Source organism: Bolinopsis microptera, chromosome 1, assembly GCF_026151205.1.
Source record: "Bolinopsis microptera isolate Bmic1 chromosome 1, MBARI_Bmic_1.0, whole genome shotgun sequence".
Lineage (NCBI taxonomy): Eukaryota > Metazoa > Ctenophora > Tentaculata > Lobata > Bolinopsidae > Bolinopsis > Bolinopsis microptera.
Window position 1 is genome coordinate 13,469,310 of NC_087072.1, and position 20,384 is coordinate 13,489,693.

The window sequence follows — 20,384 nt, forward strand, 5'->3', positions numbered from 1 at the left end:
TTTTGCTTCATCCACGTCTTTGTAGGCAGGAGCTAGACGGTTGAAGTTGGTGTAAAAGGTCCTCTTTTTCTCGCACCAGCTTCCTGCTGTCAGCCCCAGTAGAGCTATCATAGTCACAAACAGCAGCTTCATTCTACTGGATACTTTGTATGATTATGACAAAATATTTATATAGTTTATGGAATGCCCACAAACTATAATTAAAGCCCCGAACTAGATTTGTACCTGCATGACGGTTGTGCCCAAATATACCTAGTCCACAATCTAAATTTTATTCCAAGATTGGCATATTCGTGCCAAAAATGGCTAATCGGGGACCGTGTGACCCTAAAAGATCAGTTATGGGCTATGGCTCCTATATATATAAATCGCAAGTTCCACAAAAGTGAAGAATTGTTGCAAGAAATCAACGAAATACTTTAAATAGTATCGTTAAGTCCCAATTTTTATTCTTTCTTCTTAAAATATTGCACGCATTTCGTTTTTCTGGTCCTGTTACTGCTAACAAAGTTAAACTGAAGGGTCTTAGATTTGCCGCATAATTACAAAATTACCCCAGAGCGGGTCAGATTTGAATGAAAATGTTGGTAATTTGTCGCTTTTCTGATGCCCCTGTTGATCAAGTCAAACATTTGAGGACTAAAATTTCAACCAGAAAAACAAATTCTAGCGAGTAAGTTATTTATGTCCGTTTGGCTAGTTATTTGAAAAGGTGTATTAGAAATTTCTTTATTTTCGCCCATAGCAAATTTGGATGATAAATAAAATAAAATATATATTATTGTTTAAGCATGAATAAAATATAACATAATGTCCCGGAAAGTGAATTAGGTCTAACAGCTCAGTACAATTAAAATGGCGCAGTTTTATATAAAAATGGCGTAGTTTTAATACTGCGACATATTATTTCTATGAGACCTAGCCGCATGAGGAAGCGGGTGAAGCTTTATCAGCTCATTCTGTCATTTGAACTCGTTGCCATGACAACAGCCTTCTCTCATGTGGACTTGGAACTCGTGGACCGTGAAACTATGTTTCACTGAAACTTGCTATGTCGCTTGTGGTCTCGAGCTTCTGAAGCATATACTGCCTGAGCTGCTAACTACAAAACTGTGAAACTAGAATTGCAGAACCTTCAAACCTAGATTTCTGTCAACTACTTAACGATTATGACAACGATCAGAGGTCTCAATTTGACAAGTGTGAAGATAGTAACACGTGATCTGTACGCCCTGGTTAGCCTGGTTTTAACTGGTTTACAAGAGAAACTGTCATTTGTTTTACTGGTGTCTTCCTCACGTGTCATTTGTTTTACTGGTGTCTTCCTCACGTGACACTTCTTTCATCCACAAACATCTGGTACACTTACCTCTTATTTAATAGCTCTCTTGTTAGCGAGACCTGCCATATTACTGGAGAAAATGAAATACATATTGAATTTCAGAACCAAGGCATTGAAATCAGAAATTAATGTCTGAATTCTAAGAAATGCGATTGGAGAATGAGGTTATTTGCTAAATAACGTGGTCCATAAAAAGTGTGATTAATTGAAGAGAAGACATGACAACAAAACAAGGATGTTAATCTAAACATAAAATGTAGGCTGCCGGACAGTTGCGCCCAATCTAGATCTAGCTTCCATGGGAAGATGACGAATCAAAACCAATTAAAAAACTGCTTGATCAGATACGACAGTTGCGCACAATCAATATTGAAATCCCCCAATTAATCTTGAAATCCTATTTAATTGTGAGCTTAAGATCATGTAGACTTAGCGCCAAATTATACTTGTAGAAAATCATTTATGTGTTACAGTAATACTATAAGTTGAAATCCCATGAATCAAGTGGAAGCCTTCAACCATATTGCTAGTGCGGGGATAGTCTGGGTCAATCAAAACCATTTCACAGTGATTCATAAAAATGTAGGTGTCCTGCTTCTTGATATCACATCCCTCCACAAGAATCAGATCAGGTCACTGATTGGGAACCTGAGGTGTGGGAAATGGGCGCAACTGTCGGTAGGCCAAAATGTAATATGAATGTTTAAAAATTTCCAATTTGCTTGTTAGACCCATTCTGGTTACCAAAAGCAAAAAGGGTTACCACCCTGGCTATATAGTGTTACAATTTGCTTGTTCGACCCATTCTAGAGTGGTAATCAAAAGGGTTACAACACTGGCTTTAGCAAAGATGATAACCAGTAAAATAACCAATCTAGAATGGGTCTTAGATTATAAAAACAGACTGAACTATTGGTATGGTTGTGTCGCTGTGTTAGATTGAGAAATATGCCTCATCTCGAATTGTGAGGTCTTTAGCCAGTCTAATCCAGTCTCTATTCAGAGTACACGATGCGTTGGGTCTTACTTAACTGATTCCATGCGGCTACAACCAGCAGGTTAAGTGATGTTTGTTTCTATTGTACCACACTTCGGCTTACACCCGGGAGTTAACAGCCATTAGCCACAAACTGGAATGCCAACCATTTGTCTAAACCAGAGCTAAACCCCAACACCAACCTTAATCGTGTTCAAATTGTGGCACCAACTGAAATGTGGCGAAATAGTTTAGCTTTTGTTACGATTATGAATGTGATATTTTCTAGCTTCAGCCTTGGTGCATAGGCACCATTTTAAAACTCCTGCCATATCATTGTAACTTTTATCATGGTATTATTGGTGGTGAAAGCATTTTCTACGGAGAAATGTTTAGAATAACAAGGATAGTTGTCATGGTAACGTAGCCAGTCACAGATCATTCCATCTGCTGTAACCGAACATTATGTCTTAGCTCTTAGCTCTTTCTAGATGAATAATTGTGATGATGTTATGAATATTAATTAAGGACCGTTTAGCCATCATCAAATACAGTTAGGTCATGGTTTGTGAGCTGTGGGACCTGTTAGATGTGGTTATGATCGCCAGGAAAACACCTGATGACCTGATGTGCATTTCATCAAATCACACTGCCCGCGTTTGAGTTCTGAACAGTTAAATGTATATCATGGTTATACAGAAAAGGGTGTGGGCCAGCTCTCAAAACTCGAGCTAATCAGATCAACCCTTATATGGCAGGGATAATACTAGACACATGCACTTTCATGTTACTTCTGGTATAGTGGTAGTAGTTCCTCTTGTTTTTGACTTTTTGGGAGGTTAGATGTTTAGATGAAGTCAAATCTGGGGATGAGGGGATAGCGTATAATTCATGGTTTTTTCAATCTTTATTTATTTTTTGGTATCGTTAACAGGATCTTCTCTCATAGCGTAGGTATTAGCTCAGCTCAGGAGGGTAGTCCTTTAGAGGGTAGTCATTTAGAGGGTAGTCATTTAGAGGGTAGTCATTTAGAGGGTAGTCATTTAGAGGGTAGTCATTTAGAGGGTAGTCATTTAGAGGGTAGTCCTTTAGAGGGTAGTCATTTAGAGGGTAGTCATTTAGAGGGTAGTCCTTTAGAGGGTAGTCATTTAGAGGGTAGTCATTTAGAGGGTAGTCCTTTAGAGGGTAGTCATTTAGAGGGTAGTCATTTAGAGGGTAGTCATTTAGAGGGTAGTCCTTTAGAGGGTAGTCATTTAGAGGGTAGTCATTTAGAGGGTAGTCATTTAGAGGGTAGTCATTTAGAGGGTAGTCATTTAGAGGGTAGTCATTTAGAGGGTAGTCATTTAGATGGTAGTCATTTAGAGGGTAGTCATTTAGAGGGTAGTCATTTAGAGGGTAGTCATTTAGAGGGTAGTCATTTAGAGGGTAGTCATTTATATGGTAGTCATTTAGAGGGTAGTCATTTAGAGGGTAGTCATTTAGAGGGTAGTCATTTGCAATTTTATAACGGCGAATCTACTAAAAAGGTGGTGACTTATGCCACTCTTCAGTTATGAGAAGAATTAGCCTTGTTTGAGACACGGGCAGTGTGGGTCACTATTAAACTCTAGTAGAATGGTTACATCACCATTTCAGCAGTTCCCTGGTCATTTATATGGCTCAGTTACTACAATAGTAACTATGTTGGTTACTACAATAGTAACTATGTTGGTTCTATCAACTGATGCCTCAAATGTTGACATCATGGTATGAATATCATGCCCTAATGTGCAACACCTCAGATACATTCTACCAAAAATTCAGTGGAGCCGGTGATGTCCTATTTCCGTCCGATTACCAACCATACAACCTTATTTGCGTGGGATTCTTTACAATAGATTCGGGGCAACATTTTAAAACATCATTCCATGTGGTACACTAGTTCGACACGCACGTCGCACCTCTTCCGACATGTAGTGCAACAAATCCTAAAGTTCATCTCTGTCGAACTAGAGTGCGCTACCTAGACTCTAGTTCGACACGTACTGAAGTTCTGCAAGAGTACTGCGACTGGGTGAAGGGGATATTCATAAAGGTAAATTTTATTTAGATTAGCTTTCAATTCAGTTTTTTTCATTGAACAATTTTGTCAGTCACATATGAAATTTGATAACGTTCCGTGAGCCAGAAGTTCGACCAGGAATGAAAGTAATGGTAGAGGACATGATGTTTGATACTACTATTGTACCTTCATATATATACCATCTCATCATTTCATGTAATAAGTCGGAGTTACTCCGCTGGACATTTTATTATTATTATATTGATCCATGACATTTTATTCAATAAGAACTTATGTTTAATTTCGAACGTTCTCCATGTGTTTCATGTGGAAGTTCTCGTGTTAGAAGTAGTTTACTGTAAACATTTGTAACCATCACTTCATGTGGTTTGCCGTCTTCCTGCCACACACTTATTGACTCATTATATGAAAAGTCGAATAGAAGTCGAATAGAAAAAGGGAAGCATATAACACTGCCCATACCTTATTGGACATAATTATCACGGACAAGTTTTTCACGGAGCAAATTTTTCACGGACATAATTATCCACGCTTATGACCGCCCAAAAATGTTCACAAAATTGTGAAAATTGTTGGTGATTTTTTAAGAAGTATTTTACTCCTTTTCTGAACTCTAGAATCAAAGTCATAGTGATCATGGTGTTATAACTTAAGTGCTTTAACTTACTGTTATGTAGATTGAATACAGAGTGAATGTGACTGAGGAGTGATTATGTCCGATAAGGTATATAATGTTTGCGCAGATTTTAGAAAGTTATCGGTTATTTAGAAATAAAACAACAATTATAATCAGAACTTTATAATAATTTTACACTATGTAATCATAACCTTTCGGTTTTCACAATCGTAACAATTGACCCTCGGATAGTGATCTATTAAACTGTTTCATTCGAACTTCTGCATAAAGTTAAGTGGACATGCAAAAGAATTTGTACAATAAACACTGTGCAATGAGTTTCTTTATTGTCGTTCAAATTTAAGTCGTTAAAAGATACAAGTTGACGAGTCTTCCCTAATTTTACTGTACATTTCTCAACGTCTTGCTCTTCTTTTTCTTCGTCTTGCATTCCCCTTTTGCATAAAAGCCGTATCTCCAGGACGGTGAACCTGATTGCAATATCCCGAACTCTCCGGGGATCAGGTAGATAGTCTTGTCGAACACCACCGGACCTCCTGGAACCTTCCTGTAAGGGATTTTATCCAGACCCACAGCTCCACATCCAGCATCTTTAGCACAGGCTTTCTTAGCTTTCTTCAGAGAAGGATATGCTTTAGTCTCCCTGTTGAAGCTTTGGAGGAATCTGCCTTCGTTTTCTCTCCACTCAAATGTACACTTGTTCTTTTTGGCTGCCACCACCGAGACCACTAACAGCACCAGAAGAAGATATCTCATTTTCCTGTTTTAACGGGATTTAATTAGTCGAGCTGGAACGTTTTATAAAAAGAATGTTTAATTTGAAACTAACCAAAAGTAAAGATGGGAATTCAATAAGTTATCATGAATTAAACAGCAAAGAAAGGACGCTTGGAAAACGCCCCTGCATTTTTACAACGACTAACAGTCAGCAAGTAAACTTGCATATATTATCATTAACACTAACAGTACGTTGTTACTCAAAAAACTAAATATTACGCTAAGTAAATGGCGTCACATTTTGTTGAACCCCGTGCCGATCATTGACAACAACCGCATGGAGCGAGAGTAAACACATTTGTCGGAGTTGCAGGCTGCTGGCACTTTGACAAACGTCACATTGAGGCAAGATACAACACTCTCAAGTATTCAGAGAGCTTACTCAAGATCTTATTCAAGAGCTTGTGTACACTGAATAGTCGGCAAATAAACATATTCAATATTCATTGATATAATGTCTTAATGTATTGATATATTATGGGTATGAGGATGAATGTGATACAAATATGTATTGTTTGTCTCCAAGTCCAACGCCCAACATTATTAAAGTTTAATCGTTACTATCTGTCTCAGGTGGAAAGCGATTAACAAAGCGTAATTACCGTCTGTTTAAATCCCGTGTGGGGCAAAGTTGGTTTATTTGTAATTATTAAACCGGATAAACAAAGTTTATTTATCACAGTGCTGGCAAGCACGACCGTTGCATTTATTGTGGGTATACTATGTTCCCCATTTACTATTATACCCCCTTTACTATTATACCCCCTTAACTATTATACCCCCTTTGGTACACGTTACAAGCCTCTTTTGTGCACGCGAAGCGTGCACTCCGGCCGGAGGCGGCGGCCGAAGGCCGCCGCCTCCGGCAGGAGTTTTCCAGGCATTAAGACTCATCGGAAGTCGTTAAGCACAATTATTTTTAGTTCAAAACATTCTAATTTGATGTGAAAGATGACAGGAATAAAAAATAGTTATGTTGAGATTTTTAAGAAATTTGCATAAAATACTCGCCAGCACTGTTATACGAAATTCGGTAAAAAACCCAAAATCGCCATATTCAGGTGCCTTAAAAACCATGTTAAAATTGAGTTAGAGATCTGAAATTTTTCAGGGCGTCTAGACGTTGATCAAATCGACTGCAAAAAAAGTTTCAGGTTTCAGGAGTATCGGGAAATGGGTTTTCTAGAACCCCTGTTTTACGACAGATTGTCGTGATATATATATATATACATATTCAGGGATAGACGCTTTGCCAGTCAATTTTAGCCTGTATTTAATTGTCCATAGATTCAAAAGTATAAAAGATAAAGCCATTTCCGACCACAGGTCTTGCAAATAATTGTTTACACTTTAGTTTACATTGTATAAAAAAATTATTTGACGTCATAAACACCCCTTGATGACGTCATCAAGTTAACCGTTTTTAAAACTTGATTTTTGACAAAGTAATAACTTTTAAAATTAATTTTAAACCATTAAGGAGTAATTTTATTCAAAATCTGAGGAGATTTTCATCTTAGATAATTGTTCAAGCATTCTGAAAATCTACCGGAAAGTTTTTCTAGCTTGCTCTTTCATAAAGATATTCGTCATTGAAGTTTGTGCTTTTTTGAAGAACTATTTTATAAAAACGTCAATTTTGCGATTTAGTATTCTCTGGTGTTGGGCCATGCCTTGAGTTGAGGAGCTCAGTTCTGCTTCCTATAGGTATAAATTGTGCATTAGGCTAGTTTTGAAGTTGAAAATCGAAAAGTTGCACACGTGGGGACACGCCCAAATTGATAGAAAATTGCTAAAATCACTGAAAATTGCTGTTTTCGTCATTTTCTGTCAACTTTAGAGTGCCGTTGTGATTACAGTTCTTCTTGAAATACTTTGAAACTTTGCATGCTTATCAAGCTATATATAAAACAATTACATGAAAAAATTTACGGCGATTCAATATTGGATGCGCACGCAACGTCCGCTCAAAGTTTGCACGTGCGAAAGGTGAGAATTTTGCTCATTCGTGATTTCCAACAAATTCTGCTTTGCCACGACAGTTTAATGTCATTATATATGAATTTAATGCCAACTTGAATGAGTATTAGGTGGCATATTCAGTCAGTGATCGACCGATATGCTTACCTAAACACAAGGAAATGTTTTTAAAGGAAAATTTCGAAATCGTTGAAACTTCCTCCTTATTAATTAATGAAGATATCAGTTTATATTTCGACTTTATAAAGTACCCTGACATTATAATCAAAAAGAGATGATATTTTACCAAAACCCATATTCATGGGTAGAGTGGACCGCTGCCAGTGTCTCTCTTTCCCAAACAAAAGGAAATGATATTAATTTGATTGACCGTTCTCAAATGCAAAATGATACCGAGAATGAAATCGGTCGCTCGCTTTTCCCATTCATTTACAATTGTAATAGATTAAGAAGATCTACCCAAAGGCAGCTGTACTCGGCAATAAAGATTCAATAAACTTCAGCTAATTCAATAAGCAATAACTACTACCCTTACCCCGAAATACTAGGTATCGATCCGAACGCAACCCAAAGAGATTTTTACAGCATCTGACTGATGTAATCAATCGAAATTTATTACAATTCGTAAGCCGTGAATGAATGGGAAAAGCGAGCGACCGATTTCATTCTCGGTATCATTTTGCATTTGAGAACGGTCAATCAAATTAATATCATTTCCTTTTGTTTGGGAAAGAGAGACACTGGCAGCGGTCCACTCTACCCATGAATATGGGTTTTGGTAAAATTATATTATATTTATAAATTAATTTAATATAATTTATTTTATTAGGCATCGTTTACAGATTGCGTAATCCTTTTTTTTTGCAATTTTAGGACAGCTGGAACCACTTAATGCATGGCTATATTGTGGAAATTACACTAGCAAAAGGTTTTCCAAACCCAATCCTTTAGGTATTTCGTAAGACCCCATCAAACAGTAAATTTGTTGCAGCATTTCAACAAAATTAACATTGAATAGCCGGTCGGAATATGTCCGGTACGTTTCGAGGTTCGAAACATGCGATGGATATTAAGTAAGAATAAGAGCCCGGTGTTTGTGTTTTATACCCTCCCCTGCTTTACGGACGATTCTGGTCGAAACAAACGGTTCATTAAGAGACAGCTGGATCAGGGCGAACCCCTTTAAGAAGCAGCTGCCTGTCTGGGGAACTAATTTACTTTGAAGTTCTGCAGCATATAACTAAACCTAGTAAAGGCATAAGTATTCATAACGGGTGGCAGAAACTGCAACAATAATAATATTGCAATTATATTATAAAACTATAAAACAACAGATGACTAATGAGTTAAACTGATCTTTCCGATCTGTCCTGTGGAGGGCACTATCATTAGTAATAGTGCCATCGTCACATTACTATAAACGTGACGTCACATCAGTATAAACGTGACGTCACATCAGTATAAACGTCGCAAAGAAAGCGTACGCACCTTCTGTCCCAGGTACGAGATATAACGGCCCAGAAACTGTAGTATTATTGTCAGGATGATGCTCCGCACAACAATGGATATAATTATGTTTCACTGTGTTCTGTGAGGAATTTAACGTGTGCAGCTATAGTTATACAATATTGAATATACATGCACTCTATTCTCCCCCGTCAAGGAGCCTCACTCTGTATGTGACTATTCAACCGTTAAACAATTATCAGTTGCAATATGAACAAGTTTAACATGATATCGTCCATGAAGTTAAGTTTGAGGATATTGGTAAATTTCTAAAATAGCGTTTTCGACGGTATTTTAGAAATCAATCTAGCGTGTTCTTAAGTTCTGAACATTAGCCACGTGACCCATACTCCTATATGTACTGCTCAGAAATAAAATGTTTTGCTTTTAGGTACTATAATGTAAAAATAGATACAGTCTGGGCGAGAGTCATGTAAAGATAACCATTCGTCGAAATATCGTCCCAGAGTCTTAAACCAAGAACTTAAATTTAAAAATAACTGAATGTTAGTGAACTGGAAGTACGTGAAGCAGCTATATACGGACAGCTGCGCTCATCATATTTGGTCTCAACATTCCTCCTTATCTGCTTACTTGTATCAAGATATATGCCTGTAGTCTCGTAGTGTATTTAAACTGTGCTACACTTCAGTCTGTTACTATGATCTGTGATAAATTTAAATTTGTAAATGTTCAAGTAAAAAAGGGTCGTTCTAAATAAGAATTCCACTGTAGTTTGCTTGCATCAAGAATCAAGATTCTTTGGCCTTACTAGCTTGCATCAAGATGTAACTTATAAGTTATACTTTATAGTATGGTAGGTAAACTGTGCTACACTTCAGTATGGACGAAATTTACAAATGTTTACCATGTTCAGGTGTTGAAATTTTGCCAATGTTAACATATCACTGCCATATAATAATTTATATGACCAGTGTGTGGTTGAAATATTGTTAATTGATCCATAGTACGTAATATAGGGTGTTTAAGTTGGTTTACTAATATTTACTCAATTTCACACATGTTCATGAGATATCATACAAATGTATGTGACAAAGTTTACCTATTTCTGCCTTCTGTATTTGTATTTGCCTATAACAATGAAATATGTGAACAATTCCAAACACATTCAGCTCACAAAATAATGCTAGACTATTCGGCATTCCTTGTCAGGATGTCATAAACATCCCTCATGTAAATTTCTTAAATGTGTGACGGAGTTTACATGGTGCTACCATTTAACGAAAAAAGTCGCTAAATATGTAGATAATAGTCATATGCAACTATCCTATGAATTGGAAATTCGAAAATTTTGTCAAACACGGCAACAAGGGGTCCATAAAAACTCTGTCACGTTTTTATAGTGTGACAAAGTTTACAACTCACTGCCGGCCGCATTTAAGCGATATGTTATCGACTGATAAAGATACCGTTATGCGACAAAGTTTATCTAGACTAGAGGATAACGATTATCCTAGGCAGTAGGCATAGAGGGTTTATATAATTTCATAGTGTGACACATTTTACATCTTCGTGTCATTTAGTAGGGTCACTAATATTTACCAATATCCTCAAACTTCAAAGTCCGTATACTTATATTTACGATAACGATGATAAAAACTGTATCAAAGATATGAGATCAATAAATATGATAAGTAATTATGTTGTGTTTGGATTTGACGAATTGGCTATGATCGTCAAGGGTCCACTTTCTTCAAAAAATTAAAAATATAACCAAGTAAAAACTTACCAAAGTACAAAAACTTGACAGCGGTGACCCCGAAAACAAGACTGAAGTCACCCCAAAACCGGTGAAACGAGGAAGTTGTTGCGTATCTCGGGTAAACAACCTGTGAGGAAATTCAGATCATCATCTGGATTGAAAACTTTATTTAACTTTTAAGATGTGAAAATTCAGTTTGGCATCTTAAATCTGCTGAAAATTCTGCCCGAAGAAGCCTTTCAAAATTAGCTGCACACTCTTATCATAGATTTGAGAAGCATCTAATTCTAGATTATATATTCCCTTTGTAATTGTAAAATTAATTTTGTAGTGGGGGACAGAAAGGGTATGATAGCTCCTTTTAAAGGTTTTACACATTGCATGTATTTTCCCGGTTGTTAGGCCTGAGGGCTGGTTAAAGATTATTAAGAAATAAAACATTAAGCTCAGCTCACAATTATTGTACACCACACCTTTCATGTTAGTAGATTTGAGAATTGAATTATGAATTTTACTACAGAAAATCTTGTTAACCATCAAATTCAATTTCATTAGACACCTGACTAACTTATTTAATAAGTTATTAAATTAAGGCTAAATAATCCTCAAAAAGCTCCAGCCTAGGCGTCAATCTACCTACTTACCTACAAATCGAAACTTCTTAACTTCTTAAAACGAAGATGTTGCTCCTAGTATTGACATGTCTGCTATTTGGAGGGGCTGTGACTGAGGAATCTCTAACCCACCTGCTGGAGTCACCTCAAGCTCTGCTCAACTCCTACCTATCGTACCAGCTTCAAAACGGTAAAGCATACTCAACCTCTGAACTGAGACTCCGAGTTAAACTCTACAGACAAGCCGTGAAGTTTGTGGTGTCTCAAAATGAGCTGCATGGAGATGAATGGCAGAGCGGACTAAACTTCTTGTCTGATTTGAGCGCAGAGGAACAGAAGAATTACCTTGGCTTCAATGCAAGTGCTCTCCTTACTGCTGACAGTGCAGAACCTCATTCTTCTGAAATGCTCTCCGTCCCCTCCTCTTTCTCCTGGCTTGATAAAGGAGCAGTTACTCCTCCCAAGGATCAGGCTAAATGTGGTAGTTGTTGGGCGTTCAGCTCAACCGCGGCTCTTGAAGCTGCCTACAAGATCAAGTCGGGAAAATTAAAGAGCCTGTCGGACCAGGAGTATTTGGACTGTGTTTATCCTCTGAATAAACGTAAGTTTGAAGTTCATGATCTTTAAACTGATTGCTTTACGGGGCCCGGGGGTTGGTTATTGAAACATAACGTTAAATACGGTCCTCGAAAGAGTAGTTATTATTATATCTCACAAATACCAGCTGCAATAAACCTTGACAGTTGGATAAACGCTCAGTTAGGGGAACATCCCAGTCTTTATGCCCTGACAAATCTTAAATCTTAATGTGTTCACTTTCTGTAAGTACTTTCTAATGTCCCTGTTCTCATGTCGCTGTCTAGTCAAGAGATTAGATAGTTAACATGTCATTATATTTGGGTAACCCCATTAATCCAGAGCGAGGTCACCACCCACCATTTATTGCCTGGAATTTAATAAACTACCACTACCAGCTTTGAAGTGTGAAGTGTGAAGTATGAGGTGTGAAGTGTGAAGTATAAAGTGTGAAGTGTGAAGTGTGAAGTGTGAAGTGTGAAGTGTGAAGTGTGAAGTGTGAAGTGTGAAGTGTGAAGTGTGAAGTGTGAAGTGTGAAGTGTGAAGTGTGAAGTGTGAAGTGTGAAGTGTGAACCACACAATATAACCACTCCCCAACTCAATAGTGAATATTACAGGACAGAACGGCTGTAATGGTGGCTACTACTTTACTGCCTGGGACTACAACAAGAAGAACTCCAGGATGGGACGATCACGTGACCGGTTGTACACTGCCAAGGCGGGATCTTGTTCTAAACTTCCTGAGAACTCCCTGAAATCCCACTCAGTGACTGGCTACACTGCAATGCCCAACAGAAACGAGCAGGATACCCTCCTGGGGATCACTAGGAACGTCCTCTCTGTAGCGTTCGAAGTAACGGCCACTTTCTCCGCTTACAAGTCGGGTATTCTGCGGGACAACACGTGTACTCACAACAGTAACCACGCAGTAGCAGCAGTGGGCTACACTCCGCAATATATCCTGGTAAAGAACAGCTGGGGCACCAAATGGGGTGACAGAGGTTTTGTAAAGTTCTCCCGCAACCACCACGGCTGCGAGCTTCACAAGTTTACCGCCTACCCTACACTGAAACCCACTAACAAGCCTGATAATGATCCTGAGGATGATGCAACTGTCTACGACCCGGACAACAGAGAGGGTCCCACTGATCCGTACAACCCTGGTCCGGAACCGCCGTGTGTGGATGATAAGGAGTGGTGTGGACCTGCATACTGCGGGAAAAGCTACGAGAAGTACTGCCGTAAGACCTGCGGTAAATGTACGGATGATAACAGCTGCCCTGAAGGAACAGTGAAGTGCCCTGATGGAGTGTGCCGGCACACCCACATGTGCTAAACCCACATGTGCTAAACTCACGTGTGCTGAACCCACATGTGCTAAGCACTCACCTGGGCCTATTTGGGAAACTTGAGTGGGATCCTCTGACGTGATTGTTTGATATTTAATTCAAAACATTTGTCAACTTTGTGTTTGGTTTTGTCAGGTATTTTGTCAATTCAGTTAAACGAAGTTATTTTGAGCCGTTATGTCACCAATACACATTGATAATGATAATGATAACCTGGGTTTGCTTGGAGCCTATGGAAAAATAAAAAACTAATTTATCAGAAAAATAACACTTGGACACGACATGAGGTCATGAATTTCAAATATAGTGAGCTTCATTGGCCGACAGGTTATTCAAAAGTACGGAATGAGATCAAGAATAGGAAACATATCATGCAGAAAGTCTTGAAGCAGGACTGGAAATTCCAAAATCGAGGGTTTTTAATTAATACTGCTCCTAGTTAAAGTAATAGAAAATATTACTGAGCGGCGGTCAGCCTGTCATTTCGACGAATCTCTATTTTACGAACATTATGGCCTGGGGTCCCCAGGTACGTGATATAAAATAATGTAGTTGTTGCTCGGGCAGCCACCCGGTCCAATCAAATCTGGAGGCTTCTCCAGTCAAATATATATTTGTTTAATGCGTAATAATTAATTCATAACGCAATGACATCTGCAATTGCTGTTCGGATTCCGTTAAATTTAAACGATTTAATTTGATTAAAATTGGAACTTTATTAAATTTATTTATATTTGGTGGCTTGTACAATTTGCTGTTTGAACAGCAAATTGTACAATTCACCCTTTAATTCCAAATTACAAGTTTGAGACTCGAGTCAAGGTTAAAATGACAGTTACGTAAATTTCATGCTATTTTGATGATCTGCATGATTAGTGATTACCAAGTTAGTCGCTCTCTTCCTGAGAAGATTGTGATTTGTGAGGGTAACGCTGCCGTTTTTAATGAAATACCAATGTTCCTGGACGACGCCATATGTTTTAATCAGAATGATGTCAGTTTCCCAGACAGGCGTGGGTGTTTCTTTAGTCTCAACCTTTCCATTGCCTCTATAAATGTACCTTGTTTCAAAAAAGCTCTAATTAATTTTGTAATTACATTCGCTGGGTGATCACTTTCTTCGCGTCGCAACATAACGTCCACAAACTTTGGATTCTTGACTTGTATTTTTTGTATTTTTTGTATTTTCTGTATTTTTTGTTATATTTTTTGTATTTTTTGTATTTTTTGTATTTTTTGTATTCTTTAATTGTTCAAGTGTTTATATGGAAGAATTTTGCCGATATGCATTAATATTATCACTGCCAGTGGTCGGTTTTAGATGTTGCAGAAACATCGTTACTCGCTTAAATTTTGTTGCTTATATTAAATATTTTGACAAGCCTACACTGTATAATAGCCCCCAAAACCACCTAGTTGTTAATAGTTCTATCAATTTCTAACTAGTGGTAATTAACTATAGTAACTACCTCGTTGTAAAGCCATGTAGACACCTTCTTCACAACCATCTTTGGATGCTGATCGATAATGTTTTCATCTTTCAGGAGGTTTATGAGTGGCTTGATCCTTCGCAACTCTGAAATAAATAGCCGCGATATTCATGACGTGTTTAAAGATGAATTTGCCTCAATTATTAAAAACGTGTTCTATTATTGACATCTTGCCTGACATTTTCTTCCTGTATAAATCAACTTTTATCCACAAACTCCGACAAAGAATGCGCTATTTGTTTTCTGAACACAAACTCCAATTAGAAAATTTGCCGTAATTAGAAAACTTACTTGTTGTTTTAAGAATGAGGTAAGGGAAATAGTAAGCAACTGCAACAGCAATGTAGTAGAATGGAACCCATTGATACCAGCTGTGGAATACTTTCTTTTCGAACATTTCTTTCTCATTACAAGGATAGTTTATCTTTCTGCGAAAAAATATGTCTTCGCCAACTAGAACGATTTTTTCTCCGAAAAATCTCAAAACAAATTTGGTTAGTGCCTGCATGGTAAGTAAACCGAACGAGTTATCAAATGCAGGTCCTATAAATACAACAACTAAAGTAGTAAACAACTAGTAACTACCATAGTAAACTATAATACTATCTTATCGATTTAGACAATGAAAATTATTATATTATTATATAAAACATATTATTATATTAACCCTGTTTTGATGTTCAATCGTCCCACACAGGGTGCGATCCCGGGGTACGGGGTTTGTCCGGGCATGTCGTACGCGTCCATGTGGGTGTATATACCTTGGAAGTAAGGTGAGATTTCCTAAAAGTAAATTGTGACTTTTGTCAATAATAATCAGTGCCCATTTTAAAATCATTCCCTTTATTTTGTATATTTACTGATTGTGGGGGAATAATTTGCATTTAAAACTTCAGTTTTAATCTGACACATGACTTGTTACTGTTAAATTGTAACAATCTTTCTAATTTCTAACCTTGCGTCCAACAATACTGCTCTGCAAAATCTTTATCGAACTTTGTGAACTTGAGACAGCTGATGTTGGCTCCTATCAGCTGGTTAAACGTGCTGAAGAAACTCTTGGTTAGTTGAGTTATAGAGGGAGAAAGAGATTGTGGGAAGTATTATAGATGTAGAGGACTAACAGATTGTGGGAAGTATTATAGATGTAGAGGACTAACAGATGGCCTAGGCTCGACAGGGACAGGGAATTCTTACCAGCTGTTAGATTATATCTAGAAATGGTGTAAATTGTATTTAAATAATATGCTATGTCAGCAACTTGGTTGATCAGTGTATTAAATTTCCAGAATATTTTACATTTTTATTTTAGCCCAGTGATATTTCCAATCAAGAAATTGACAACTTCTTTTATAATTATACGACTGACGCCTTATGCTCAGATCGTCAGATTAATAATTCAAAACGCGTTCTCATCATAGTATTTGGTTATCCTTATATCTATAGGAGTCTGAGTAGCCATTGTGGTTAATCAGTGCGACTACTTTACCTATTACACATATACCATCAGCTTTTATTGTGCGATCAGCAATTATTACAACATCTAAAAAGCGTTATATTGCATTCATTTATAGTTTTATCAGTTGCAGATTAGCAATGTTAGGTATGCGCTAGCCACATAAAGGCGAATGCCTATGTAATTTATATTTATTTCCCGATTTTGACCGGGACCGGGATCAAGCCGGGATTCCGGTCGATCCCTTGGTCTGACAAGGAGTTAGAGGGTTTTGAGGTTGTCTGAGAGCTTAAGACTATTTCAATTTGGGGATAGGATGGAGTTACGAATACAAGAAACGAAGAAAGCGATCTGAGGGAAATGCCAAACAAAAAGTTTTGCATTGCTAGTGAGAGCAGGTCTTTATACATGTGTAGATGTATGATATGAGAAGGTTAAATAGATTCAGAGAAGTTGTTCAGTAAATTATCATTAAATATCTCCAGATCAGTTTATATAGCCCACCTTAAAATAGCCCACATCACCATCAGTCTGGTCATGGTGTTCCTATTTATCTGGTCCGTAACGTCATCTATACTGCTCATGAAGGGAATCGCTCCCTTCATCTTATCCAACCCGATAGTAAACAAGTAGGACATGATGACAAACTTTAACCTGCAGATACCCTACTGACAATTAAAGGTACAGACTTGACCCTGATACACTACTGACAATCAAGGTTAACTTAAAATGTGTATAACTTGGCACTCAACAAATAAACTGACTAGACAAGGAGAAAGTGACTAGCGTGACTATGATAGAAATACAAAGCATTGACACGAGACTGCGGCTCTGAAATCACAGTGTAGAACATTAGCAGAAGATAAGGCAAGGGTACCCGGTACAAAGTGAAAAGAGAGCAGTAAAACCGGGGTTACCTGCCTGCATACTAGCGGCTCTCATGCCCAACAAAAGAGATGACCTTAGAAATTTTGGATCCATGGTAATTAGCCATACATTTGTACATTTGGTCTAATCGTTCATGTACTGACTGCTCTCTTCAGACATTTCATCATACCGCATAAAATTATCGGCATTCTGTCAAATAATACACGACAATTGCTATTGTTACATAATGACGAATTGTGAATAAGATTGTAGCCACCCCTGTTACGTTGGGCAAGATGATTGTTATGTTCAAATGGTCATAATTGCTCCCAAATCGTTGCATAATGGTAAATGGCGGAGAGATTTGCATGTTGCTATGTTAAGATTGCTAGAAGTGTGCTCGTCAAAGCCATCAAGCTCAAAGATAGTGCAATTATGTAAAATATTACAATAACCAAAGGTACCCATTCATCTAATATTAAGCTGTCAAATAGATTACACGCTTATTATATCTAATCTGGATACATAAAACAAGCTTAAACCCGTCTGATTCAGCCATTCTCACCGCTAATTCGTGTCGGGATTACATTTTCCAATCAGACCACCAATTTCTTAAGTCTAAACGTTGCGAAAATCACTGACTTTCTATGTGTATGCTTTGTGTATGTGTATTTCTCGCTGCCAAGAATACGACTAGTTAAGTGGAGTGATATAAGAGGTAAATTTTGCTGAAGATCGTTTCTCTTTCATTTATCTCTTGGTAACGAGATATAACTGTTCTAAGGACTGATTCATTGCTCTCAGCTTTACTTTTTTATGATAGTTGAGCCTTCGTGGGAATACCTTGCTGTACCCGATGAGTGATGAGGTATATACTCCTTCTGGACTTAATGATAATGACTGTACAGACTATATACGCAATAGTGCAATACCCCTTATATAATATTAATATGTATATACCCTTTGAGCAACCAATGGGCGGGAATATGTTGACAATGCAATCGGACGTTTCGATCACGTGAAAGCAGATGTGATTAAGTTCAAAACAAGCGCTGATCTCAGATCTAGACCAGATTAGTTTTGGAGAGTCTTCCGATGAATTAGAAGTACCGTTGTAGGTCAGGGCTTTGTGTTCAGAGTGTATGATAAACGTTCTAAAAGGTCGGGATACGTTTCTTGTACTTTATCGCATCCCCAATTTTCCTGGGGTTTTGAGCTTTATTTATCACGTTATCAGTGCTGGAGTTAAATTAAAGTATCATAAATGATCATTTTTCCTACTAAGTTGAAGTATTGGCTGTTACATAGTTGAGGTTAAGAGGATTTTTGTATCATGCCAAAATTACACACTATGATTGATCTTCTCTCGAAAGTTTTCCCATGCCCAAAGGGGCCATCTACTTAGGACGTCCGCCAAAATCGCAGATTTTCAGACCACCCCCTCCCCCTGTCCGGGTGAGTCCGAATTTTCAAAACCACCCCCCTCCCTCCCCCGGACGTCCGGATTTCCAGCTACTTTTAAGAGTACAAATAAAACCAACTCAAATTCATTGTTAATAAAATTCAAAGATTTGAAATAGAATTCAAAGAGTTGAAATAAATGGGACTTTTTCGTTAATTCTGCCAAAATTTCCGGACGTCCGGATTTTCACAAACCACCCCCCCCCCCCCTCCCCCTGTCCGGATTTGCCCGAAATTCCAAAACCACCCCCCCCCCCTCCTTATTCGCCGGACGTCTTAAGTAGATTCTCTCGAAAGTTTTCCCACGCCCTATAACTGAAGTTCTAACGAGACGTACAATTACACAAATCAATGTCAAATTTAAGAATTAACAATCGTTTTGTTTCTCGACACCAATAATTCTTTTGTCATGGCTGAAAATGGTCTGATTAATGCTAATTTTCATCATTAACTAACAAACATTAACGTTAGTACATCGTTATATGCGCATATGTTGCACGTACTAACTTTGAACAGGTCATGAAATTTATAGCAGTCATTTTCTTTGAAGTCAGTTAAAGATGGAAAGCAGTAACCTAGCGTCACCCAGTTTCATACCATTTTGTTACCATGGTAACAGCGTCACCATGGTAACAGCGTCACCATGGTAACAGCGTCACCATGGTAACAGCGTCACCCAGTTACAGCGTCATCCAGTAACAGCGTCACCCAGTAACTTGAGCGTCACCCAGTTTCATACCATTTTGTTACCATGGTAACAGCGTCACCATGGTAACAGCGTCACCGTGGTAACAGCGTCACCCAGTAACAGCGTCACCATGGTAACAGCGTCACCATGGTAACAGCGTCACCATGGTAACAGCGTCACCCAGTTACAGCGTCATCCAGTAACAGCGTCACCCAGTAACTTGAGCGTCACCCAGTTTCATACCATTTTGTTACCATGGTAACAGCGTCACCATGGTAACAGCGTCACCGTGGTAACAGCGTCACCATGGTAACAGCGTCACCATGGTAACAGCGTCACCATGGTAACAGCGTCACCATGGTAACAGCGTCACCATGGTAACAGCGTCACCCAGTAACAGCGTCACCCAGTTACAGCGTCACCCAGTAACAGCGTCACCCAGTTTCGTACCATTTTGTTACTCATGGTATATTAACATCTGGCTTGTACTAGGGATATTTAAAAGATTTGTATTTCGGAGGACAAACCATGAACCATGATTTTCTGGCATTATGTTCAATGTTGATAGAAGCACGCTTTTCCCTTTACCCTCACCAACAAGTATGCCCTGCCCACGAACCACGTAAGAAAAACGAAATCAATTAATTCAACAAAAGTCATCTCCCAACGGCAACCCGTCAATTTTTCAGCTAGATTCAGCTTTGGATTTTCAGCTAGAATATTTATTCAGCGTCGAAATATTCAATTATCGACGAATCAACTTCATGATGCTAATTTTATGAAACTATTTACAAGTCACAAATTTTACTGAGCACTGATGACCGTTTTAATATTTCAAATTGTACTTGTAGACCTGCTTTTGTTTATCGATTTGTGTAAA

At 38.1% G+C, this 20,384-nt stretch overlaps 3 protein-coding genes across 5 annotated transcripts in view; 1 reads left to right on the top strand and 2 right to left on the bottom strand.

The window, feature by feature from the left end:
• Positions 1-20,384, bottom strand: part of LOC134812829 (ubiquitin carboxyl-terminal hydrolase 14-like) — a 124,820-nt gene that overhangs the window by 88,705 nt on the left and 15,731 nt on the right. The gene's annotated exons all lie outside the window — the stretch shown is intronic.
• LOC134812851 (innexin shaking-B-like) overlaps positions 1-20,384 on the bottom strand; it is a 43,299-nt gene that overhangs the window by 17,478 nt on the left and 5,437 nt on the right. Inside the window, exons 1-6 of one of the 2 annotated variants that reach the window (XM_063820441.1) lie at positions 16,993-17,316; positions 15,988-16,079; positions 15,700-15,793; positions 15,324-15,460; positions 15,012-15,118; positions 11,031-11,130 (exon numbers count right to left, since the gene is read on the bottom strand). In XM_063820441.1, coding sequence (XP_063676511.1) covers positions 11,031-11,130; positions 15,012-15,118; positions 15,324-15,460; positions 15,700-15,793; positions 15,988-16,079; positions 16,993-17,126 — 664 coding nt within the window. In that variant the 5' untranslated portion in view covers positions 17,127-17,316. Of the gene's footprint in view, positions 1-11,030; positions 11,131-15,011; positions 15,119-15,323; positions 15,461-15,699; positions 15,794-15,987; positions 16,080-16,992; positions 17,317-20,384 lie in introns of those variants that run through there. The other variant, XM_063820433.1, reaches the window with a different exon arrangement.
• On the top strand, positions 11,644-13,656 carry LOC134816878 (uncharacterized). Its single transcript, XM_063825882.1, has 2 exons — positions 11,644-12,218; positions 12,811-13,656. The coding sequence occupies exons 1-2, from the start codon at positions 11,684-11,686 to the stop codon at positions 13,527-13,529; spliced, it is 1,254 nt and encodes a 417-aa protein (XP_063681952.1). The 5' UTR covers positions 11,644-11,683; the 3' UTR covers positions 13,530-13,656.